Source organism: Peromyscus californicus, unplaced genomic scaffold (assembly GCF_007827085.1).
Source record: "Peromyscus californicus insignis strain IS unplaced genomic scaffold, ASM782708v3 Scaffold_3__1_contigs__length_106647218, whole genome shotgun sequence".
Lineage (NCBI taxonomy): Eukaryota > Metazoa > Chordata > Mammalia > Rodentia > Cricetidae > Peromyscus > Peromyscus californicus.
In genome coordinates, this window is record NW_026294551.1 from 70,917,989 (window position 1) to 70,944,340 (window position 26,352).

Below are 26,352 nucleotides of genomic sequence, written 5' to 3' on the forward strand. Positions count from 1 at the left end.
GTATGTGTCTTGTCTTACGGGATTTATGCATGTGAGTACAGTGTCATCAGAGACTGAATGGAAAAAAAAAAGATGAAAAGGAAGGGACATGACTGCTCCTAGGCATAGTGGAGGAGAAAGTTTATTGTAGCTAAAAGGAAGAGCATAGCCAGAGGCAGACACATCTGGGAGAGTCCTGATTGCCCGCAAGCAGACTGAACTGGCCATGTGAGGAGAGGGGGAGGGGAAAGAGAAGGGAGAAAGGGTGACCAAGCGCAGCAGCTAGGAGGGCAAAGGTAACCTAAGAGGTTAGGTAAGCTAAGAGGGAGCAGGTAGCCAAAATGGCTGGATTATATAGGGAGGAGCCTGTGGGGGAAGGGCAGCCCAGCACCTGTAACAAGTAAGAACTGAGGACTTAAGGATGCTGGGAGAACCTAGCCAGGTCCACTTTGATATGTCCCAGGAGTTGAGACTTAACAGAGACTAGAAGATGGCATCAGATCCCTTGGAACTGGAGTTACAGATGGTTGTGAGCCACCATGTGGGTGTTGGGAACCAATCCCAGGTTCTCTGCAAGAACAGCCAGGGCTCTAACTGCTGAGCCATGAAACCCCATCTAAATTCTTTTAATTAATAACATATTATGAACTCAAGGCATTTTGCAGTGATATTCCATCCAACACACTGCATACTGTAGGCAGACATTCAATAAGTAACTGGTGAATTAAATCACCATCATACTCAGGGGGCCTTCTCTACACTTCACAACATTTAATACTATGCTTGGCCCTTGACTACATGGACCCAGAAACCACTTTGTTCAGAGCAAAGTCTCTGGACAGATTCTAAACATTCACTTCTAAGAAACAGCTGCCGCTGGGCTGTGGTGGTGCATGCCTTTAATCCCAGCACTTGGGAGACAGATCATGAATTTGGCCTTTTCTCCTCACGATCCTCAGATCTAACAGTCTCACTATGTATCTTTGCCTCAGTCTCCAAGGTGCGGGGATACGTCACCACACCCCAACCACAAGTACTTTTTTTTTTAATTTTTATGTATGTGTGTGTTACATGTGTGTGGGTACCTAAGGACACCAGAAGAGGGAGTCAGATACCCTAAACCCAGAGCTACAGATAGTTGCGAGCAGCCTCAGGTCCACTCCAGAAACAGGAAGCACTCTTAACCCCTGAGCCATCTCTCTAGGCTTCTGAGTGTTCTTGTATGCCATCAGGTTATTGGTGATTTGTTAGACACCAAGAAACAGTATCAATGCACATAATGCAAAGGAACAAAGCACAAACCTAAACCGACGTCCGGGCCATTCATATTTTTCTTAACAAAAGCAACAAGAGAATGAGGTTTCAATATTTTATTCAAGTTTTATTTTAAGTGATGTTAATTACAGCATTTGAAGGGGAGGAGCTAATTCCACACAAAATGGAAGACTCTATAATGTACCCATTAAACTGCTAAAAAATAGAGTGGTGAGGCTCTAACAGAGGTCACTTTAGATCCCTAGTGTTGTCATGGTGTGACTGCAATCACCTGCACAGCTTAAAGCTGGAGATCCCGGAAGCTGTTTCATACTCTGGTGCGATGGCAAAAAAAAAAAAAAAGAGAGAGAGAGAGAGAGCGAGAGAGCGAGAGAGCGAGAGAGCGAGAGAGCGAGAGAGCGAGAGAGAGAGAGAGAGAGAGAGAGAGAGAGAGAGAGAGAGAGAGGAAGAAAGAAAGAGAAAACCACACCACAAGGAAGAATTAAGTCCTGAATGACTGGCTCCATCACGCCCACCCTCTCCACCCTAAAATGGCACAAAAGAAATAGCTAACCAGAAGAGTACTTTTGGTGTAAAACAGGTAACTGATGGGCTAGGATGGGAAGAGGGCACGGAGATCTGTCTAAAACAGTCCCTTTCACACAGGTGTGTGCATGCTTCTCAGCAGCTAGGATCGGGACACCAGTGCTCAGGAAGTCACAATTTCATCTGTGGACTCTACAGATTGACAAAGGACCCGCACACCCCCAGCTTCCACCTGGGGCCTGACATCTCTAGAGAGGCTCCTCCCCAACCCACGTCTACAGCTAAAAGGACCCTTTCAGGAATGGGGTTTTTGCTGTACCTCTGAAATGGTAAACACCTTAAAGCCGAGTCATCCTTAGCCTGGAGATCTAACATGGTATTTATCAATTCTCGCATCCCCAACATACAACATTAAAAGGTACACTAAATTCTGAAGGTAGCTATACTGCAAAATAGTTTAAAATTAACGATTGTACAATATTCATTTATGCTTGAAATTCCAGTCCTAGACCAAGCTTGTGGCCACCCGCATTGACGTTCTTGCCATCCAGCAGAGCTGACAGGGTCAGTTTGATACCTGCAGGAGGGTCAGAGACATGGGTGTGGGGAGGGAGGGGGGATAGTTGGAGGAAGAAAAGGGGAAGAGAGAGACACAGGAAAGAGAAGAGAGGTTAATACCAAAGTCAGAATTTGTTCCAGGAAAATCGGCAGTGGCCAAACATGGTAACCCTTTAGGATGCGTTGTGTAATACAAGCTGGCCCGCTGGTATCCTCAGATGAAGACATGCCATGGCCATGACCGGTACACAGAGCAGAAACCCGGCTGGAACGTCCACCTTCCTTCCCCCTCATGTCTCCCCCATCACAATGAGCATTTGACCTCTGGTAGCACACGGTAAGCTGCTTGAGCAATACCTCCTTGGAGGGAAACCCTATCCTGTATCAGGCTCACATTCACCTCCATAATATGTATGCACCCATGCTCGCGCACACACAAACAATACACTCCTTCTCTTGGGACTTACTTGTAATTTAAGATCGAATGGGCTCTTTTTCCTGGGAAGAACTTGATTCTCACATCACATAATCAGCCTCGGAGGGCTCAAAAGTGGGATTAGCCCCTGGAGCCCTCACACACCAGTGAGTGGTTGGGACAGCTATGCACAGTAGAGGCGCTAACCACCATTCCTATGCCCTTGTCTTTCCACAGTGGGGATGACTGACAGGCTAAATTTGACAACAGCCTGGAAGTAACAAGTATCACACCCCAGGAAAAGGATGGAAGAAAATAACCAGAGACGTATCATGATATTTACAGACACTTTCCTTCTGGCTTTCTATTTCTCACTCTTTTTTTTTTCTTTTGACAATGACCCCACAACTCCTTTATAAACATTCAACTATAAAAGTTTATATACACTCATGTATAATGTCCCGAAGAAATCAGCAGAACGTAACCATTTTTTTTTTTAAGACAGAGAACCAGCTTCACACACAGGCAACACATACCTGGCTTTAGGGTCTGAGTGTACCCTAAGCCGATCAGGCTAGAGTTGTTCACTTTGGCCTGAAAGAAAAAAGATAAGCCCAAGTGAAAACAGTGCCCCACAACCCTGGGGAACAAAACATCCCATGTGTCTACCTCCAAAATAAGTGATGGCTTCTTCCTCAGATCCCAGCTATCAGAACCACATTGTACCTGCCCATGGCCATCTCATAAAACTCAGCATGAGATGTGTCCAATGCAGGTGCATGTGCTTTCCTGCTCCTGTGAACTCCCAAGGACAGAGCAAGGAAAATCCCGCTCTTGGCAGGCCATGTCCCTTTTAACCATTCCTTTATGCTCCCAACATCCCAACAAGGAGGCCCCTGGTCCTTTGGTTTTACATGCATGGCTGATGTTGAGGGAGCCAAGTCCTGTTCCCAGGTCAGGAGACTTAAAACAGACTGTGAGTTACACCAACCAGCAGAAACATTCTGCAACATGACACTTCCTCATTCCACCCCGAAAGGCCAGTGTGACAAGAGAAGCCAGCTCAACTGGGTTCACCACAAAACCTGTGCAGTTCGGGGCCTCTGAGCAGTACCATGGGTAGGCAAGACAAGATGCTCACTGACCAACTACCTGGTTCTGTCTTTTTAGAGAGATGCTCTCATTATGTAGCTCTCATTAGTTGCCTTTGAACTCTTGCTACACCATAGCCAAGAAAGACCTGATCCTTCTGCCTGCTGTTTCTGCTGTGCTGGGGATCAAGCACCAGGCTTTCCGTATGCCAAGCAAGCACTCGACCAACTGAGCTACAGCCCTGGCCTTGTTTTGGTTTGCTTTTTTCCCTGCTAATATGGCTTAAGCCCAGGCCCTTGCACGTGTATACTCTACCACTAGAATACATCATCCTGACCACTGACACCCGGATGTGGACCATAGGGACTGGGAACAAAGTGAACATGAATAAGAATAAAACATTTAAGGGAAGTTACCCTTACAGTTTGCAGGATGGGACAGGAACAGGTTAAAGAAAGTGGCTTAATAGCATAGCAGTCTGCTCAGAACCAGGTCTGGGAACGTACTTCCTCCTCTGTGCTGTGTGCCTTTCAGGAAGTTACCCAATCAACCTCCATAAGCATTCAGCTCCAAAATAAAAATACCGATGATTTAAGAACCATAGTGGTGCATGGCTTTAATCCCAGCACTCAGAAGGCAGAGGCAAGTGGATCTCTGAGTTAGAGGCCAGCCCGGTCTACAGAATGTTCCAGGACAGCCAGAGGCTAGGGCTACACACAAAAACCCTGTTGGTCAAAAAAAAAAAAAAAAAAAACCAAAACCTGAAGGTCAATTGTGGTGGCACATGACTTTAATCCCAGCACTGGAGAGGCAGAGGCACATGGATCTTTGTGAAGTCTATACAGAGAGTTCCTGGCCAGCCAGGGACACAGAGTGAGACTGTGCCCCTACCCACCCACTCTCCAAAAAAAGAAACAAAAAAATTTTTTTAAGTATCTGTTTCAAGTGGGATTAAGCGCAAGAATGGTCTTTGCCCAATGAGAACCTCTAGGCGGAAGCACAGGAATTCTCTCATGCTCAGGGTGATTCACGGGTACCCACCGAAAAGCAGGCATCAGGGTCGACCTGATACTTGGCTGCTATTCCAAAGCGAGTGTTACTGTTTCCTGCTGTCCAGGCGAGATTAACAGCAGTCTCCAACTTCTTGTTCACCTTCTGATAAATGGAGCCACCAAACTCTGTCCCATCGTTCCTGCAAGTAAGCATAGCAACAGATGTCCAGCTGTCCGAGGTCATGGGCTGGACCCAGGCAGAGTCACCAGCACCAAGCCATATGGAGAACAAATTTCACAAACCGGGGACTGGGATACAGAAAGCCAGAACAGAGCGGGACTAACACCAGAGTCTCGAAGTTTCAGAAGATAAAACATCTCAATAATCACTGGGAACTCTCAAGGGCACCCCAGACAACTACCAGAACAACACAAAACCTCAAATTTGTTTCCAAATGCTCCTTTAAAAATGGAGGCAGACAGGGCTGAAGAGATGGCTCAGTGGTTAAGAGTACTTGCTGCTTTTCCAAAGGTCCTAAGTTCATAAACCTGCTACATCAGGCAGCTCACAACTGCCCGTAACTCCATCTCTAGAGGCTCCAACACCCCCTTCTGGTCACCATGGACACCCGCACACATGTGACATACACTCACACAGATATACACACACACAAACAAACACATGAATAAAAACAAACTTTTTTTAAAAAAAAACAGAAGCAGAAACTAGAAAAATGGGATTCTACAGAGCTTTCTACTTTCTACTGTTTGTGTCTTTACTTTTGTAAGTGATTCTGTCAAAGATGGTTGGAGGGAAGCCAAGGAGAAAAGACATGGCCAGAACGGTCAGGAAAGCTCAGGCCCCACATTCCTTGGAAGGCAAGTGCTATGATTTGGATAAGGAGGAAGAGAACAGACTCACTGCAAGTTGTTCTCTAACCTCCACAAGTACACGGAGACATAGGTGTTCACACACACACACACACACACACACACACACACACACACACACACGCAAATAAATGCTTTAATTATTATCTATGGAAATAGTGTTTGTTTAGAGCAACACCATTACTGGTCTGAATAAGATGTTACTTCTTTAGCGTCCTCTAGTGGAAAGAGCAAGTTAGTGCTTCATGGAACTAACCCATACAAAATGACCTTTCTTTTCTTTTTATATGTATGGGGCGGGGGTGGGGGTGGGGTGGGGTGGATGCAGAGGCCAAAAGAGAGAGCATTGGATCCCCTAGAGTTTCAGATGGTTGGAACCCGTGCAAAACAAGAGTGCTGGGAACCAAACTCGTATCCTCTCCAAGAGCAGCAAGTGCTCTTTTCTGACGAGCTTCCCTCCAGCCCCAAAGAAGATTATTTTTATGGCTGAAATTTTTGATTCCCTCAAATCATCAACGTCCTTCAACCTCTAAGTCCAGTGACAGACGAGCTCCAACCTGCCCATCACCCCACCATCCAGCAGTCAATAAACTGTTAACCCCATCAACAGAGAAAATCCTATGCATTCCTGATTATCCACCATGGGATGGGACACAAAAATGCTAACAGGCCCTTTGGCTCATCTGACCCAAATGACTGAGGAAAAAAATGAAAAGCAACCACCCTAGCCAATCCATGACACCCCTGTGGCACTCTCAACAAGATTGGCCCCCAATTGAATACTTGGTCCTCAGTTGGTGGAACTGTTTGGGAAGGATTAGGAGGTGTGTCACTGGGGGTGGGCTTTGAGGCTCCAGGACTCCCACCATTCCCATTGCTCGCTCTTTCTCTCGGCCTCTTGGTTGTGGATCAAGACGTGAGCTCCCAGCTGTCTTGCCTCTGTGCTATACCATCATGGACTCTAAACACTTTCTTTGATAAGCTGCTTTGGTCATGGTGTTTTGTCACAGCGCTAGAAACGTAACGAAGACAACCCCCCCCCCCCACACACACACACACACACTTACACATTAGTATGAAGCTGGAATTCGTCTGTCTTGTAGCCAACGGCAAAGTTGCTCTGGGTCACTCGGGACTTCGCAGTCTCAAAATTCATCTGGTAGCCAGCCAGCCAGCCCTCATAGCCAAGCACCAGAGCGCCGCGGATCGAGGGCCCGGCGATGTCAAAGTCCACATCACAGCCCAGGTTGATATGCTCCCTCTTGTACCCTGTCTTGATTTTAGCATTTTTTTTCCTAAAAGAAAAAGAAATGTATTAAAGCCAAGCTAACTCACATTGACCCAATCCTGCTAAGGGCTGTGTAAACACTGCTGTTTGGTCCCAGTTTGAGTAGGAGGGAGGGAACAGAGGCGAGGTCGGTGACCAGTTGACCCTAAACAGCTGCTGAACCACAAGCAGGACACAACTTCTCCTGAGCTCAAATCTAGTCTGCAAAAGGCTACATCAGCATTGTGTTGTGCACACCACGGGAAGAGACCAGAAAGTGAGTGCCAACCATGCTCCTTTTCTGGCCTCACCCTATGCCTAACCCCACACCCTACACTGGCATCTATTAGGCATGTGTGTTGTTTTCCAAACCTACAGGAGAGGTGCATATCACAAAGCTACCCAAGCAGCAGTTTGAGGGAGATGGTCATCTTATTATTATTATTATTTTGTTTTGTTTTTTGTTTTTATTTTTTAATATATATTTTTTTTATTTATTTATTTTTTTTTTTGGATTTTCGAGACAGGGTTTCTCTGTGTAGCTTTGTGCCTTTCCTGGGACTCACTTGGTAGCCCAGGCTGGCCTCGAACTCACAGATTCGCCTGGCTCTGCCTCCCGAGTGCTGGGATTAAAGGCGTGCGCCACCACCGCCCAGCAGGAGATGGTCATCTTTGTGGCTCACCCAGTAAGTGGCAAAAAAAAAAAAAAAAAAAAAAAAAAAAAGAAAGAAAGAAAGAAAGAAAGAAAGAAAGAAAGAAAGAAAGAAATAGCAGATTCCTGCAGCTGGAGAGGAGGCTCGGGAGTTAAAAGCGCTCATACAGAAGACTAGTACTCGGTTTCTAACACCCACACTGGCAGCTCACAACTGCCTGCAACTCCAGTTCCTGAAGATCTGACACCTTTTCTGGCCTCTGCAGGTACCTGCTTCTATGTGGTGCACGCGCACGCAAGCACGCACACGCACACACACACACACACACACACACACACACAAATAATAAATCTTTTCCCTGCTTAGTGAATACAGTAGGAGAGCTTTTACTGCCATAATCGTGAGACACCACTGAGTTCACAACTGAGAGTCCTGGCAGTCCTGGTGTCAGGCCCTTCGCATCTAAGAGCAGGTAGTTCAGTGTCTGTCAACTGTTTTTCAAGACCCCCAGTGTCCCTCAGTAAAGGTAGATGAGTCATAACTTTTATCCAAAGCAAACCCCAGAGAATAATAGATCATCTTTTGGGCTGAGCAGATAGCTCAGTGGATAAAGTGTTTGCCAGACAAGCTTAAAGATCCGAGTTCAAGTCCCCAGAACCCAGTAAATGCTGTATGCATAGCAAAAGTATCTGTAATCCCAGGAAATCTCTCTGGGGAGATGGGATGGAGAGACAGGAGGCTCACCAAAGCTCAGGAGCCAGCTAGCCTGGCACATATAGCAGTGAACAGAAGAAATCCCAGAGAGGTGGCTCAGTGGTTAAGAGCACTGGCTACTCTTCCAGAGGACCTGGCACCCACATGGTAGCCCATACCTGCCTATAACTGCAGTTCCAGGGGATACAACACTCTCACACACACATATATGCAGGCAAAACACATAAAATAAAATGCACATAAAATAAAAGTAAATAAATCATTAAAAAAAGAAGACAGAATCCTGCCTCGAGAAGGTGGAAGAGGAGAGCAAACCTGAAGCCATCCTCTGACCCCACAGCTACTCCGTGGCAGCTGTGCACATACCATGTACAAGCAAATGCAGTAAAATAAATGTTTTTGAAGAGCAAATCTATCAAATAAAATTGAAACTATATCATATGCTTGCAAAAGGGATCATTCCCTGGCCAATGGCTTTCTCAGCCCAGACCACAGAAACCAGGTCTGGTCAGAGTGCCGAGGACCACACAGACCTGCCTGCTCCTGGCCCTATGCACGGTGAGATTAAAGCATGCAGACCATGGGCTCTGAACCTATTCCCTCCCCAGAAGTCCCACTGTTTCTTGGGAAATGGCCAGTTACAGATCCAGGGCAGGAAACATACCAAGTAAGCCTGAAGCAGCTTTCCAAGCTATCAGAGATTACCAGGAATTGGGCAAATGGATCTAATTGCTAAAATAAGAAGGTTCTCACCCAGGGGCTTCAAAGATGGGAAAATGCGAGCGTTGGTAAGAGCAGTATTGGCAATAGACTAAAATACATCAAAAGATGTTTAGTTTAGGGCCAGTAGTACGGCTTAGGGTAGTGGCGCTTGCTGCCAAACCTAATGACCTCAGTTTGGTCCCCAGGACCCACATGATGGAAGGAGAGAACCAATTCCCAAGGCTGAGGCAAGAGGATCACAACTTGGAGGCCAGCCTGGGCTACATAGTCAGACCCTGCCTCAAGAAAACATGAGTGGCACACACCTGGACATGGAGGTAGGAGGATCAGGAGTTAAAAAAGCCAGCCTCAGTTACATAGAAACTCAAAGCAAGACTGGGCTACATGAGACCCTCTCTCAAAAGACAAAAGCGACGAAAAGCTGCTATTAACCACAAAGTGTAGTGCCTGTGGCAGAGCCTCTAACCAACCGTGTGCACCACCCACACCAGTTTGCACAGTGCCCCCACTCACTGTCTCATGGGATTCTAGCTAGGGGTCCAAGCGTCCAAAGACAAAGGAGAGAGCTACAGCCACAGTGAATCTGCCATCCCCAGGTCTCCGCTCCTCATGAAGCTAGGGAGGTTTTCCTTTCTCAAATGTCACTGGGATTTTTTTTTAAGCTACTTACGTGGTGGTGCTAATTTGACAAGCACTCAAGAGAGACACGAGACACACCGATGGTTAGCAAGCCGGCTTCATCTGTGAAAGGCAACGCGGGGGGGGGGGGGGGGGGGGGTACTAATCCCTAAATGGGGTCTGCCGCCCCGCCGAGCTGTGGCCCACGTCTGGCTAAGGGTGGCCAGTGCTTTCCAGGCATCGGCAGAGCTTCGGAAAGCCAGCCTTCATTTCCAACCTGTCAAGAGCCATCAAAGCTCAACTTCCCAGCACACCTAGCGCCTCCAGCACACCCGAGAAACACCCTACCCAATAGGAGGAGCCCAGGCTCCGAGGAGGAATGGCTGGCAGTGGAACCAGGGGAGAAAGAGCCTTAAGATGAACCTCGTCCAGCTTCTAAAACAAGGAACACAGATGAGCTCAAAGCGAGAGGAGCCCCCCAAAGCCAGCACATGTCAACCTGAAGGAGCTCCAGAGTGTCACAACTGAGACAACCGGAGCCACGACATCAATGATGCAGGTGACTGTAACTCACAGAATAAATGTCCAGGAGTCTATCCTAACATAAACACCGATGAGGGGCTGGCAAGATGGCTCAGCAGGTAGAGGGGGTTGTAGCCAAACCTGATGACCCGAGCCGAATCCCTGGGACTAGCATGGAGGAAGGAGAAAACCAAACCCAGCAAGTAAGTTGTTCTCGAACGTCGTCCACATGCACACTGTGGTGTGTACACACACACACACACACACACACACACAAGAACAAATGTGTGTGTATGTGTGTGTATACGTGTAGGGGTTTTTTGTTTTGTCTTGTCTTGTTTTTAATAATAAAGTGCTGGAGAGATGGTTCAGCAGTTAAGAGCACTGGGTACTCTTGCAGAAGACATGTGTTTCATCCCCACATGGTGGCTCACAGCCATCTGTAACTCCAGTTCCAGGGAATCCAATGCCTTCTTCTAACCTCGATAGGCACCAGGCACACACACAATGCACATACATACACGTAAGCAAAATACTCCCGCACATAAAGATAAATACAGCGAAATAAAATGTAAAAACAAAAGTAAAACTGGTTACGTAAGTGAGGGAGCAGGACAGCCCTTCCCTATGGTAAGACCCCGTGAGTGAGAAAGGAATGATGGGAATAACTACCAAAAATAATGGCGGAGGCCAGATAGAATTGAAGGATGTGACTGACCCAAAGCATGATGAGAAAGAACATTCGCAGCCTTAGTGTCTCCCACTGCATATCTACTGAGAACAAAGCTAGAGAGCAGCAGCTTTCCAGGGGAGAGACCCAGCAAATGCCACATTAGCCACGGGATCAAGGTCTGTATCACCAGTCAAGATACGTGATAGCGGTCTTCCTGACGGCATGCACCATGGACACAATGAGGTGCTGCTTCTTCAGCTGCCAAAAACTATACAACCTGAATGTAATCAGGAGACATTAGCAGACCAATCCAAGTAGAAGGACATTCTGCCAAGAACTCTCAGCCATTCTTCAAAACTGTCCAGGTCACAAGAGAAAAGGATGGAGAGCGTGTCCCAGGAAGAGACCACAGAGGAGTCTGATGCCACGGAGGATCTGGCACTGGATCCCGAGCCAGGAAGATGTCAGTCAGCGAGGCAACAGTTAATAGTGTGGTACCAACGTTCACTCACTGGCGCTGATCTTTGTTACAGCCACAGTTGCTTAATGACAGGGACACCTTCTGAAAATTGCATCACTGGGTCATTTGGTCATTAAGCAAACATCATGGGGTGCACTTACAGAAACCCAGATGGCTATGGTTAATCACTCAACCATGGCCTCCTGATGCACCCAAGGGACAGAGCACACACGAGATACCCAAGGCCGGCAATGTAACCCAGCACATGAGTTCACAGTAAATATTTTATAAGGAACACACTCTAATGGGAAAATGCACAGCGAGTACAGGAACCAGTCACACACTCAGGCCATATCATCATCAAATACTGTGACAGGCACCTAATTATACATGGGGAGGTAACAGAGTGGGTGCCGTCTATGACAATTGTCACATACTCAAGAAATGCACTGTCACTGTGCCTCGAAATATTATGTAGTAAATGGCTGTATATTATATATACATTATGGGTATATATTATGTACTGGGTTTTAATTTAATCTTTAATGATATAAGATTTCAACATTAGAGGGAGCTAGGGGAGAAACAGAAGGGAACTCTACATGTTACTTTTATCACAATTTTCTATATAAAAACTGCAAATTATTTCAAAATGAAAGGTTAAACTGAGGGGGCTGGAGAGATGACTCAGCAGTGGAGAGCACTGGCTGCTCATGTGGAGGACCCAGGTTCAGTTCCCAGCACCCACACAGCAGCTCACACCTCTAATCCCAGCACTGGGGAGGCATAGGCAGGCAATCAGAAAAGGAGGGGAAAAAGAAGCACAGAATCACAAACAACATGCCACTGAACTGTGGATGTAAAAGATGATTCAGATGGTAAATTTTGTTTTGTTGGTTTTTTTGTTGTTTTTTTTTTCAAGACAAGGTTTCTTTGTGTATCTTTGGCTGTCCTGGAACTCGCTCTGCTCGCTCTGTAGACCAGGCTGGCTTAATCCCAGCACTTGGGAGGCAGAGGCAGGCAGATCTCTGTGAGTTCGAGGCCAGCCCGGCTCAGATGGTAAATTTTATATGTGTTTTGCCAAAGCAAAAACCTGCCAAACCAAAAAACCAAGACTAGAAATTTAGTAAAAGCCTAGACTTAATCATCAGTGGGCAAAACAACCTTCCCCTGATTTAGGAGACTCACCATTCTGAGTATGAAATCACAAGAGTGTAGGCTATTCTAGAAGGGAAGAGTTCTTTCTAGTCCTGTAGAGCCTCAGGAGCCGAGGGAGACCAACTTGCTCTCTTTGCCCTCTGATCTGTCAACAACCAACAGGCCTCATCTGTTTCTGGCCGGAGGACCTGGCAGCCCCAGGAGCCACCTTGTGGTGAAGCTCCCGAGATCTCAGTGTCTCAGAAAACTGGGAGAAGGGCCCTCCACATCTACAAAATAGGCCGGCGACAGTGACCAGTTAGCCCCTGCTTCCAAATGCCACCTCTGCCCTTCAGCCTTGGCCACTCTTGTTACTGACATCTTTGAATAAAATAGATCAACTGGGAGGCCGGGTGGTGGTGGCATACACTTTTAATCCCAGCACTAGGGAGGCAGAGCCAGGCAGATCTCTGTGAGTTGAAGGCCAGCCTGGTCTACAGAGTGAGATCCAGGACAGGCACCAAAACAACACAGAGAAACCCTGTCTCAAACAAAACAAAACAATAACAACAACAAAACATAGATCAACTGGGACAGAAAGACTGCAGCCTGCAGCCTGCAGCCTGCCACATAATGGCATCGTGGGATCCTAGAATGTTGGTCTGTGTTCTCCACTACCAAGGACAATCCTTAACCCTGGAAACACAGCTCAATGGGTAGCATGCTCACCTGGGATACATGAGCCCTGGCTTTGACCCTTACTACCCCAGAAACTGGATATGATAGCACATGCCTGTGATTGCAGTACTTGGGAGATGGAAGCAGGAGGATCAGAAGTACAAGGTCGTCCTTGCCTACGTGACAAGTTCAAGGCCAGCCTAGAAACCCTGTGTCAAAAGGAAAAGGGAAGCTCCCTGGGGCAAATAGCATCCTGGCCCAGGCACCCTCAATCCCCAAATGAGCCCAGGAACACACAAAACCATTTGTTAGATACTTGCATTTCCTAATGCTTGCTACAGCCCAGCCCATTAACAGACAGACATATGTGTCCCGGCCAAAACACCACCACAGACCTCACAATGTATAGAGCTCGGACCAAGGCAGCCTTACTGTTGTCTGGTTGGTTTTTGTTCTTTGACATGGAATCTCACCATACAGCCCTGACTGGCCCTGACCCCACAATCCCTCCTCAACCTCCAGCCTCCCGGTTTAGAGACCACGTGATGTCATCTTTAACACCAAAATCCTTTGGTGTGAAGGACTTCCAAGGCCCACAGCATCCTAAAATGTCCTCGTGGGACAAAGGTGGGATCCTTACCCGGTGTTAGGTGAGAAGGATGAATCAAAGGTCAGCTTCAGTCCACGCGCGAGCTGTACGGAAGAGAGAGGTGGTACATGTTAGCTGAGGGCAGGGCCGTGGGTGCTGTGATGGGAATGAGCCGAGCCAGCCAGCCTTACCTGGTCTTCCACGGTGATCTCAGTACCCAGGGTGTTGTCTGTGTTCCACTTCTCTGTAAACGTCAGCCCGTACTCAGTCCATCTGTACTTGGTTTCCAGGCTGCCGTTCACTTTGGTGGTCTCTGTGTTGGCGGAGCCTGAGCTGGTAAATTCCTTAAAGGAGAGAGAAAGAGTCTCAGCCTACAGTCCAGCCTGCCCTCAGTACCTCTCAGCCCACCCTCAGTACTCTCAGCCTACAGTCCAGCCTGCCCTCAGTACCTCTCAGCCCACAGTCCAGCCTGCCCTCAGTACCTCTCAGCCACAGTCCAGCCTGCCCTCAGTACCTCTCAGCCCACAGTCCAGCCTGCCCTCAGTACCTCTCAGCCCACAGTCCAGCCTGCCCTCAGTACCTCTCAGCCACAGTCCAGCCTGCCCTCAGCACCTCTCAGCCCCACAGTCCAGCCTGCCCTCAGCACCTCTCCAGGTCCTTAAGCAAGAGTCCCTGGCATGTCCAGGCAGAACTTTTTCTACAGTTCAGTTAGATACTGAAAATACAAAGGAGTGAAAGGCCTGCTACCAAAAGGAACCTTCTGGGGAGTTCTTTGGAAGATAGCTTCCTTCCACCCCTAAGGCCCTGAAGTCTAGACAGGAAACCACCCAGCTTCCATGCTGTCTCTAGCCTCAGACAGAGAGAGCCACTGAGCAAAAGCTGACACAGCAGAATTCTAAACCCCACACTCTTCCTTCCAACAACTGCTGTAGATACAACCTAAAAACAAGGATGTATCTAAATAATAATGAAACATTAAAAACCTAGATAGGCCGGGCAGTGGTGGCGCACGCCTTTAATCCCAGCACTCGGGAGGCAGAGGCAGGTGGATCTCTGTGAGTTCGAGGCCAGCCTGGTCTCCAAAGCGAATTCCAGGAAAGGCGCAAAGCTACACAGAGAAACCCTGTCTCGAAAAAACCAAAAAAAAAAAAAAAAAAAAAACCTAGGTAGGTAGAGCACACCTTTAACCCCAGCACCCAGGAGGCAGAGGCAGGTGGATCTCTGTGAATTTGAGGCCAGCCTGGTCTACAGAGTGAGTTCTAGGGCATCCATAGCCATGTAGAGAGACCCTGTCTCAAAAAAACTAAACTAAAATAAATAAAAGTATAGGTCAATAGGGCTGAAGAGATGGCTCAGTGGTTTAGAGCACTTATTGCTCTTGTAGAGAACGTGGGTTCAAGTCCCAGCACCCACAATGCAGTTCACAATGCCCAGTAAAAGTAACTCCAGTTCCAGGAGATATGATACCCTCTTTTGTCCTCCCCAGGTTCCTGCATACATGTGGTGCATACAAAAACTCTCTCTCAGCCGGGCGGTGGTGGCGCACGCCTTTAATCCCAGCACTCGGGAGGCAGAGCCAGGCGGATCTCTGTGAGTTCGAGGCCAGCCTGGGCTACCAAGTGAGTCCCAGGAAAGGCGCAAAGCTACTCAGAGAAACCCTGTCTCGAAAAAACCAAAAAAAAAAAAAAAAAAAAAAAAAAAAAAACTCTCTCTCTCTCTCTCTCTCTCTCTCTCTCTCTCTCTCTCTCTCTCTCTCTCACACACACACACACACACACACACACACACACACACACACACACACAAGTCTTTAAAAAGAAAAAAGAGGCTGAGCAATGGTAGTGCATGCCTTTAATCCCAGCACTTGTAAGGCAGAGGCAGGTGGACCTCTCTGAGTTCAAGGCCAGCCTGGTCTACAGAGTGAGATCCATGACAGCCAGAGCGACACAGACCCTGTCTCAGAGAGAGAGAGAGAGAGAAGCTGAGTAGTGGTACACACGCCTTTAATCCCAGTGCTTGGGAAACAGAGACAGGTGGATCTTTGTGAGTTCCAGGCCAGCCTGGTCTACAAAAGGATTTCCAGGACAGCCAGGACTACACAAAGAAACCCTGTCTCAAAAATCTAAAAGAAAGAAAGGAAGGAAGGAAGGAAGGAAGGAAGGAAGGAAGGAAGGAAGGAAGGAAGGGAAAAAAAGAAAGGAAAAAAGGGAAGAGGGCTGGAGAGATGGCTCAGTAGTTAAGAGTACTGACTGCTCTTCCAGAGGCCCTGGATTCAATTCCCACACCCACATGGCAGCTCACAACTGTCTGTAACTGCAGTTTCAGGGGACCTGACACCTTTACACCAATGCACATAAAATAAAGTTAAATACTTATTGAAAAGAAAAAGAAAAAGAAAGAAAGGTTCAATTTTAAAGTAAGAAAGAAACATCAAGGATGGATCAGGTTAGAGGTTTCGGTCAGTGGCCGAGCACTTGCCCACAGTGATTGGGCCTAGAGTTTGAGTCCCTTCCGACACCACAAAACAACTTGTAAGAAAGCGACAAACGTAAGGACCATTTACCAGAGGCCACTCTACTGGAGTCCCAGAGAACCTGCCACACAGAGAGGACAATGGAGCAAGCACAAACAGCCACAAGCCAGATAGGCAGCTGCTTCTGGCCCTGCCAGCCCGGCCACAGCAGCCCCGACTGGTCAGGAACAAATATACTGTCCCATGCAAGTTGAGCAACTTACCAATCCATTCTCAGACTTCGTTTTCAAATCAAGTTTTATTAAGCCAAAGCCTAAAAAAAAAAATAAAAAAAAAACAACCACAAACAGGTTAACTAACTAAGCCAGAGGGGTAGGAGGGGTAGGTCCGCGGTAACAGAACAATCGCTAACAAGCTCAAGGCCCGAGATTGGATCTGCAGCACTAGAAAAATAATAAAAACGTAAGGCTAGGCCACCTCTGCCTTCCTCCTGGCCATCCGGAAGGGCTTAAAGAAACTCACCGCAGCCCTAGGAGATGGGGGTACCTGGCCTCCACCGCTGCTTATGGGAAGCCAGTGGAACAGTGGCAGACAGAGAGAATGCAGGCCGCATCGGTGCCCATGCAGGGCCTGGGGGTGGGGGGAGGTTCCCAGCAGCTGGCAGAGACACAGTCATCAGGCCTGGTGGGCCCATCAGGCTAAATTTAGAATGGCATTCTATCAGGGCAGACGCTGGAGCTTGCAAGAGACTACATCAGCTACTTGTCCTGCAATGCCCGGGCCTCACCACCAGGTGGCGCAGAGCTGCAGGAAGCGCATCCTTTGGACTGGATACATAAGTTGCCGCTGGGAACTGACCACCAAGTGTCCCAAACATGCCAACCCTGTTTGTAGGTGAAGGGCCTTCCATTCCGCCATTGCTCCCGACTCCTTCCTCCAACACTCACCGTAGCCCTTGGTGAAGACATCCCTGGCAGACTTGCCAAGATCAGCATATGTGGGAGGCACAGCCATCTTCTGCCACAACAAAAGAAGCACCAATATGAATGAACGCATTTGGTAATTATGAAAATTAGTTTACCACCAGTAAAAGTTATTTGATATAATTAAACAACCAATAAAAATCACCCAGCTCAAAAGTCCCAGGCATCTTTTCCTGCCAGGTGTGCGTGTGACGGGAGCCGTCTCGCCGTTCCTTTGAGGCCAGAGCTGGAGGCGCTTGGTGATCAACCTGTCTTTAGCAGCCCCAGGCCTAAGCACACACCCAGAGCACAGGGAGAGTCAGTCAATAGTTGATGAATGAATGAACTGTCAAAGACACACTCCCAGGAGCCAGCCACTTAACTGAACCGCAGACCTCTCGCCAATACGACATATCTTCTTACAAACACCGGCTGTTCAGCCGGTAACTGAGGGGAAATCAGTTTCCCATGGCAATCGACGTATTTTGCGGATGGCTCTGATTTCATGCTCTCAACAAGTATCAATAGAGTACTTTTACGTGCCACCACCAGCCCGACTTTTCACAGAATTTTCACATTTCGGGGACCACCTTTCCTGTAGGACAAGCTAGGTAAGTAACTCCTCCCCATGAAGAGAAACCCAGGCATGTGCTACAAAAGGGAATCTGAGGCCAGCGGGATGACTCGGGGGCTCTTTAGCCTTTTGCTACCAAGCCTGGCTACCTGAGTTCAATCCTTAAGCCCCACATGGTAGGCCCCGCCCCCAGCAAGTTGCCCTCTGACCTCTGCGCACACGTGCACACACACACACACACACACACACACACACACACACACACACACGTGCGCGCGCACACCAATAACAACATATATATATATATATATATATATATATATTACTTTTTTTAAATGTAATTTTAAAAATTGTAAAAAATTGATTTTTTTGTTTGGTTGGTTTTTGGTTTTTTGAGACAGGGTTTCTCTTTGCGGTTCTGGCTGTCCTGGAACTAACTCTATAGACCAGGCTGGTCTCAAACTCAGAGACCTGCCTGCCTGTGCCTCCTGGAGAACTGGGATTAAAGGTGTGAGCCACCAACACCTGGCGATTTTGTCTTAAAGACATGATCTCATCTAGCCCAGGTTACGCTGGAACTCACTATCTCACTGTGATGGTTGATACTGTCAGGCTTGACAGCATCTAGCATCACCTAGGAAACGGACCTCACCGCTGGTGGCACCGTTCTCTAGATGGAGCTCCCTGACTGTCTGAGTTGAGGAAGGGAGCAAGCAGAGCAGCAGTAGCACTCAGCACTATCCGCTTGCTGACTGTGGCTCGGCTGTGACTCACTGCTTCAAGACCCTGCTGCCTTGGCCTCCTGCCCTACTCACTGCACCCTTGAACACTGAGCCTCAATAAACTCTTCCTTAAATTGCTTTTGTCAGAGTATTTTATCACTGTAACAGGAAAGGAAACTAAGTAACCAAGGATGACCTTGAACTCCTCATCTTCCTGCCTCTGGGATTACAGGAGTATCCGGTCACACCTAGCAAGGATGTAAACATTTATTGCACTCCAGTGTGACTTCAGTTTTTAAAGATTTATTCTTTGTGTGTGTGTGTGTTTGCCTGCATGTATGTATATGCAACACACTCATGCCTGGTGCCTGAGGAGGCCCAGGGAGGAACGTCAGACCCCTTAGAACTGGGATTACATATAGTTACAACCATGTGGATGCTGAGACTTCCGTAAGAGCAGCAAGTACTTGTTGAGCAGCTTCTAGCCCCGCTGGGTCTTTATTTTAAAAAGAGCAACTATCAGCCAAGCAGTGGTGGTGTACACCTTTAATCCTAGCACTTGAGAAGCAGAGGCATCTCTGTGAGTTTGAGGCCAGCCTGGTCTACAGAGGAAGTTCCAGGACACCCAGGGTTATATACTGAGAAACCCTGTCTCGAAAAAACAACACCCCCCCCCCAAAAAAAAGCAACTTTCAAAGTACTCTCTGGGGAGTTTAGCCTAGAGCCCAGGGGTAGCACACTTGCTTTGCAAACATGAGGCCCTGGGTTCCAGCAATAGTACCACCAAGTTAAAAACTCTTTTTTTTTTAAATGTGTCTGTGGATGAGTACGCACACATGGGTGCAGGTACCCTGGGAGGCCAGAAGAGGGCACTGGTTGTTATACATGACTAAGTCAGTCAAATATTTATTAAGCATCTCAGTGGTCAGAGAAAGAGAATAACTCTGATTGTCTCTGCTGTAAGGATGACATTATATTCCTGGAAGGTTTTATGTTGACAAGATGTATAGAAAAAATTAAAATCCTACTCTGGGGCAGCACACACTGTGCCGTCTGTCTTAGAAGAAAAGGCATCATAGATGAGAAAATTCTGTCCCAGCATCATTAACTTCACTAACCAAAAGAGTGGTTCCATTTTTTTTTCTCCTCTTCCTGAGACGGGGTCTCATGTAGCCCAGGTTGGCCTGGAACTTTCTATATAGCCAAGGATGACCTTGAACTTCTAATCTTCTACCCCAAAACTGCTAGGATTACAGGCATGTATCACCACACCTCATTTGTACATTGCTGGGGTCAAATTTAGGGCTTTGGGGCGGTGGTGCCACACGCCTTTAATCCCAGCACTCAGGAGGCAGAAGCAGGCGGATCTCAGTGAGTTCGAGACCAGCCTAGTCTACAGAGTGAGACCCAGGACAGATACCAAAATGACACAGAGAAACCCTGTCTCAAAAAAACAAAAAACAAACAAACAAAAAGATTTTACTATAACATAGGTTTATTATTCCACTGAAGAAATAATCTGTATTTGCCATGATCCTGAAGTTTTAGCTGCTTTGTGGTTTAAAAAAAAAATTTTTTTTTTTAGTGCTTTGTGTACACTGGCAGGCACTTTGCCAACTGAGCTAAATTCCCAGCCTGGTTCCTTTCACTTTTAAATACTGTACACCTAAATTATCAAACTGAATCTGCATACATGCCACCTAACATGACACACGTACACATTCACAAACATGAATATGCTTATATGCTTCTGGCAAGTGAGAGGCCCCTGGGAAAGAATTCAGGTGACCCCAGAGAACAACCAATATCACCTGACCAAAGTCCTCACTTCAAAGACCACAGAGAGCCTGCAGCAGGGCCAAAGATAATTCCACAGGAAAAGGCACTTGCTGCCACAGCCAACAATCTCAGTTGGATCCTTGGAACCTGCATGGTGGAAGGGAGAACCAACTCCCAAAAGTTATCTTGTGCCCTCCACACAATAAATCAACCTATCAATAAACAAATAATTAAATGCCATTTAAAAAACTGAAAGACAGTCCACAGCCAAACAAAGTACGCGCTCTAAAGAACCAACCGTGGACCTCGGTGCTAACCGGTCTGCAGTCCAGGCTGTAGAGCACAGCTCCAGAGGCTCTGCTCACCCTGCCCTGCTTTTGCTGTTCTTGTTTCTCGAACATAAACAGGCTGGAACCATGGGTCACATTAGGGTCAGGATAGAGAAGAGGGCAGAGATTTGCCTGATGCTGCCCTGCCAGCTCTTCTAGAACTGGGGACTCTCCTCTTCCCACTGGCCTCTTCCTTCAAACTAACCCCGCAGGCACATGGACCCCCAGGGGCAGGCAGGAGACTTCACACTCAGGCCTGGAAAAGTGGCACACACCTCAGGCCAGATGGGCCTGACCCTTCCTAAGAAAAGTCAACAGCATTCAACCCTGGGCTGAAAGATAACGCAGCCCAGCAGACCTGCAGAACATCTTGGCAGAGAGCCCAGAACATTCTCTGTCTCTGCCTGGATTAAGAGCTATCTGTGAAAATACAAAAACAGGAATATGGAGAGATGGTTCCTTGGCTAAGAGCACTTGCTGCTTACAGGGGACCCTGGTTCAATCCCCAGTACCACATGGTGACTCACAACTGTCCATAACTTCGGTTCTGGGGGATCCAATGCACATGGTACACAGACACACATGCAGACAAAACACGAAAACATGTACACATACAAAATAAAATAAATAAACATTGAACAAAGCAAAGCAAACAAAACAAGCCATCTGGAGACAGAGCTGTCCCTCCCCACCGGCAGGAGCAGAGGGAGCAGGCCCATCCACAGCATCCAAGGTCACCAAAGCCCACCAATTCTGACCAGTTTTTAAGATTTCATTTTATCTTTGTGTATACATCTGTGTGTGTGTGTGTGTGTGTGTGTGTGTGTGTGTGTGTGTGTGTGTGCCTGCAGAGACCAGAAGAAGACACCAATCTCTTGGAGCTGGAGTTACAGGTGGTTGTGAACCACCCAATGTGGGAGTCGGGAACCATACTCAGGTCCAATGTTAAAACGCGCCCTTGCCCTTCATCCCAGGGCCGGCCTGGCCTACAGAGTGAGTTCCAGGACAACCAAGGTTACACAGAGAAATTGTATTTCGAAAAACCAAAAAATAAATAAAGTAAAACAGCAGTGTTCTTGAGCCATCTAGATAGTGCACCCAAACGTGCCTGTTTTTCTGGGTTGGTTTTTTTTTTTTTTTTTTTTTTTTTTTTTTTTTCCTTTGAGACTAGATTTTATATAGCCCAGGCTGGCCTCAAACTCACTATGTCGACAGGAATGTCCTTGAACTTCTAATCTTCCTGTCTCCATCTGACAGAGCAGGAGGCCAAGCATTTCGGGTGTATGCAGTGTTGGGGCTCTGCAGTCTACCATCTGAGCTGTGTCTCCAGTCTGTCAGAGGTCAGGTCTTTCCTGCTACTCTTCCCTGGCCTCACAGAAAAGTCAGCCCCCAGGACTCACCCTGCAGACAGACACCTTTGCATCTAGACCAGATCCCACCTTCAGGAAAAGGCAGGACACTCATTATTTAGTGTTCTCCAAATGCATCTTTGGACACTAATCCTAAACCCAGCGTGGAGAGCCACCTGCCAAAAAAGAAAAAGCCCACAGCAAATATCAGCTAAATCATCAGCACTAAGGAGATTAGTGTCTAGGACAAGAGTCGGGATGCCGGAGCTCAGAGCAGGGGGCCAGGCTCTGTGGAGCTCCCTTCTGACTCTTCTACCATGCTGCCTTTATTTGGCACCTGCTGCATGTAAGTGAACCCACAGCACACAAAAACAAGTCTTAACTGCCAACGCTTTACGTCAGCCACTGTGGATACCAGCTTCCTCACATGCACGTTACACCCTTTCCTAAGTCCCATGAACAGAGAGGGGAACAGAACGTCCCCAAGTCTGGGCCGTTATGACAAGGTGACAGGCTTGTCCACACCCAGACAAGAAGGTGTGCTCTCCACCTTTATGGGGTTGGGGTATGTACAGTAGGAGAGTCAAATCCTCTCTTGGGCCTGAGGCAACACCCCTCTAAGCATAAGGACAGCTCAGTTCTCATCAAATGCCGCCTGTTGCTAGGTTGCAGTGGCTTCCCCTTCTGCCCTTCGGGCACCCACACCCCATCCTGTGGTGCATTTATCCAGCAGGATTAAGGGCAGCCTGAGACTAGATGAGAGTTCTGCCTCTCTCTCCGGAGCAGCTCAGGCTTCCGACAAAAATAAACAGCACCCAGAAGACACCTATTTCCACACAGTTCTCAGAACTCACTTCAGAAATGCCTTCATGATGGGAATGAAGCTCAGGTTCCTCAGGCCAGGAGTGAGAGTAGAGAGGGGTGCGTTCCCCGTCCCGCCCCCACTCACTTAACCCTGCCAGGAGGGAGCAGCCTGACCCAAGCCCCTCCTCCTAGGTCTTCCTCCCACCAGAATATCAGTCACCATGCCCTGTGGACACACAGCTGTCTCCACAGAACCACCCTCTGCAGCATCACCCACATCCCTTCAGAAGCCCAGCCCTGAGCATGAAGCAGAGCAGCCCGACACAGGCCAGGCAGCCAGTCCCGTAGTCAGGCAGTCAACCCTGCACAGACAGGCAGCCAGCCCCGTAGTCAGGCAGTCAACCCTGCACACTCGGGCACTCAACCCTGCAGTCAGGCACTCAGCCCTGCACAGTCAGGCACTCAGCCCCGTGCACAGTCAGAAAGAAGGTGGCCTGAAAAGGCATGACTACAGCTCTGCCTCCAGCTCAGCCTGGGGGCTTCATGCCAGTTAAGAGGCAAGAACACAGCAGGGTGAGCAGGACGAGGCAAGGCAGACCAGCTATGATCAATGACGGCTTTGAAGAGGACCAGTAAGTCACAAGAGACGGGGCTCCCTGCTTCCCCTCCAGTCTGCCAGCCTACCAACCCAAGTCTTCCCTGGCCGACCTTGAACAAATTATGCCAACACCCCTCCAGCCTAAGGAATGGATACCCAGCCATACTGGAAGCTCTGAGGGGAAGGATTGTATATCACCTAGCAGTCTACACAACACACTTACATAACCTCCATCTTGGGGGGGAGGGGGGTGCAATGACATCTTCCTGACTCATCAACTACATGCCAGTGACAGCTGCTCATTCACCATGTTCCCACCCTCCACTCCTCCTCCCACACCACACCCTGAACTCAAAGCTCCTCAGAGCCTGTCAAGCATATGTTTGTCCAAATGTGTATAAAGATGTCAAGGCCATAATGGGCATTCATGAGTAAATATGTAATGAGTGGAGCATATTATACTCTTAATTACATGTATTTAGTGAGCCTGTGCCATGGTGCACCAACGGAGGTCAGAGGACAACTTGCAGGAGTTAGTTCTCTCCTCCCACCATGTGGGTTCTGGGAACTGAACTCGGGTCTTCAGACCCGGCAGCAAGCGCCTTTACCTACTGAGCCGTCTCCTCAGCCCAAAGTATCATTGCAAGCTGCGTTTGCTGTGTACTCTTTGCTGCAGCAGCCGCAGAGGCTAAGGCCAGAGAATAGCCTAAGGGGTGGGATGAGACTCAGTTGGTAGAGTGCTTGCCTAGCATTAGCATGCACAGAGTCCCGAGCACTATCCCCACCCAACACTGCAGAAACCAGGCTTGGTAGCACATGACTATAATCTCAGCCCTCAAGAGGTAGAGACAGAAAAAACAGGAGAAATTCAAGGTCAGTGTGAGTTCGAAGCCAGCCTAAGATACAAAAGACCCTGTTTCAAAACCAGCGGGGAGCAGAGGCCGGAGAGTTGGCTCAGAGTTAAGGGTACTTGCTGTTCTTGCAGAGGACCCAGATTTGAGTCCCAGCTCCCACAGCCACCTATAATTTTAGACTTCCTCTTCTGGCTTCTGTGGACACATGAAATACACACATGTGCAAAGGCAAAACACTCACACACATAAAATTTAAGTGAAGGAAGAAGAAGCGCAAAGAATAAAGGCGGGGGGGGGGGGGGGGGGGGGGGGGATGGAACGGATGGACGACACACACCAAGCGGGGAGTTCTAGATGATCTAGGGCTAGTATTCCAGCTCCTGCTCAGTAAAAAGAGTATCATTGTAACAAAAGGAGGAAGGTAGAAAGTTGCGGTCAGACAATAGGAACAAGAAAATTACAATGTAACCAGGAAGCAGGCGCTTCCCGTGCAAGGCAGCTGGAAAGCCTGGAAAGCCGGAGCAGAGTAGACTAGGAGACCCCAGAGCAGCAACCCCACTAGGAAACAGCTGAGCCCAGGCTGAGGGACCCAGTACCCTCAGGGGTAAACACTGGCTGCTTTAGGCCTCAAAACGAGGCACAGATTTCATTCCAAGAGCCGCTGCAGCATGACAACCCCAAGGCTGGCAAAAGGTCAATGCAGAGATCCAGGAAACTGTGAACACAGTCCACCTTTTGGAGGGCAATTGATGGACAATTAACTGAGCATTAATTCTACTCCTAGGAACACCCCCACTGCAGTGTTCTAGGCACCCAAAACCTATGCCCACTGCCTGTTACACCAAACCTAGATGTGACCAACACACTCATCATTAGGAAAATGAGCCAAAAGTGGGATCCTAACAGACTGATGAAGACCATTAGCCATCAAAACCAATGAGTTGAGGTGGATATGGTGGCAGAAGCCTGTAATTCCAGCACTTGGGAGAGGGAGGTCAGAGGATCAAAAGTTCAAGGTCATCCTTGACTACATAGGGAATTTGAGTGGCCTGAGTTATGAGACTGTCTCAAAACAACAATAATAATAGTGGCAGATTTATATGTGAGAACACAGAACACTATCTAAGTACAGCTGAATGAAAAGAAAAGGCAGATGTCTGAGTTCAAAGCTAGCCTGGTCTACATAGTAAGTAGTTCAGGACAGCCAGAGCTGCATAGTGAGACACTGTCTCAAAAAAAAAAAAAAAAGAAAAAGAAAAAGAAAGAAAATAGCATGCCACATCATTAATGTAAGGTCTTTTTACGTGCACCTCTTTACACATTCATGAATTTGTGAATGAGCGGGAGAGAACAGGAAAGATGGGTCCCATCTGGACAGGATGGCTACCTTGGGGGAGAACTTGGTTTGGGGAAGGTAGATGTGGAGATCAGATATGTTTTTTTAATTCTACCTCATTATTTAAATGTTGTTGTGAAGAACAGAAAATAGTGGAATTCACCCATGTTCCAACATGTCACTGCAGTCAAGACACTGTCGGAGAGCCAGAGAGCCGGCACAGAGGTGAAGGGCACTGTCCCTTCTACACATGACCTGGGATGGGTTTCTAGCACCCACATGGTGGCTTACAGCCATCTATAAAACCAGCTCCAGGGCTCCTGTGCCCTCTTCTGGCTTCTCAGGCACTGCACACACGTGGTGCACATACAAACACAGACACATAAAATAAAAAATAAATCTTTTTTTTCCTTAAGAGAAGGGACTGGAGAGGTGGTGGCTCAGAGGTTAAAAGCAATGGCTACTTTTCCAGAGGACCTGGATTCAATTCCCAGCACCCACATGGTGGCTTACAACCATCTGTAACTCCAGTTCCAGGAGATCCAGTGCCCTTTGAGGATACCAGGCATAAAAAATGGTGTACATATATACGTGCACTTAAAACACCCATTGACGGGGTTGGAGATTTAGCTCAGTGGTAGAGCACTTGTCTAGCAAGCACAAGGCCCTGGGTTCAGTCCTCAGCTCCGGAAAATTTAAAAAACAAAACAAAACAAAAAAACACCCATTGACATAAAAGAAATTTTTAAGATGCCAGAAGGAAAAGCTGTCTGGACAGTGTCCATATTGTTTCTAAGAACCGATTCAAACT

General features: G+C 47.7%; 1 protein-coding gene across 3 annotated transcripts in view; it reads right to left on the minus strand.

The window, feature by feature from the left end:
- Nucleotides 1-1,334: 1,334 nt before the first annotated feature.
- Nucleotides 1,335-26,352, minus strand: part of Vdac1 (voltage dependent anion channel 1) — a 30,617-nt gene continuing 5,599 nt past the window's right edge. Inside the window, exons 1-9 of one of the 3 annotated variants that reach the window (XM_052757878.1) lie at nucleotides 17,363-17,469; nucleotides 17,182-17,251; nucleotides 16,498-16,547; nucleotides 13,953-14,105; nucleotides 13,813-13,865; nucleotides 6,795-7,022; nucleotides 4,886-5,036; nucleotides 3,289-3,346; nucleotides 1,335-2,356 (exon numbers count right to left, since the gene is read on the minus strand). In XM_052757878.1, coding sequence (XP_052613838.1) covers nucleotides 2,265-2,356; nucleotides 3,289-3,346; nucleotides 4,886-5,036; nucleotides 6,795-7,022; nucleotides 13,813-13,865; nucleotides 13,953-14,105; nucleotides 16,498-16,547; nucleotides 17,182-17,248 — 852 coding nt within the window. In that variant the 5' untranslated portion in view covers nucleotides 17,249-17,251; nucleotides 17,363-17,469 and the 3' untranslated portion in view covers nucleotides 1,335-2,264. Of the gene's footprint in view, nucleotides 2,357-3,288; nucleotides 3,347-4,885; nucleotides 5,037-6,794; nucleotides 7,023-13,812; nucleotides 13,866-13,952; nucleotides 14,106-16,497; nucleotides 16,548-17,181; nucleotides 17,252-17,362; nucleotides 17,470-26,352 lie in introns of those variants that run through there. The other 2 variants (XM_052757879.1, XM_052757874.1) reach the window with 2 other exon arrangements.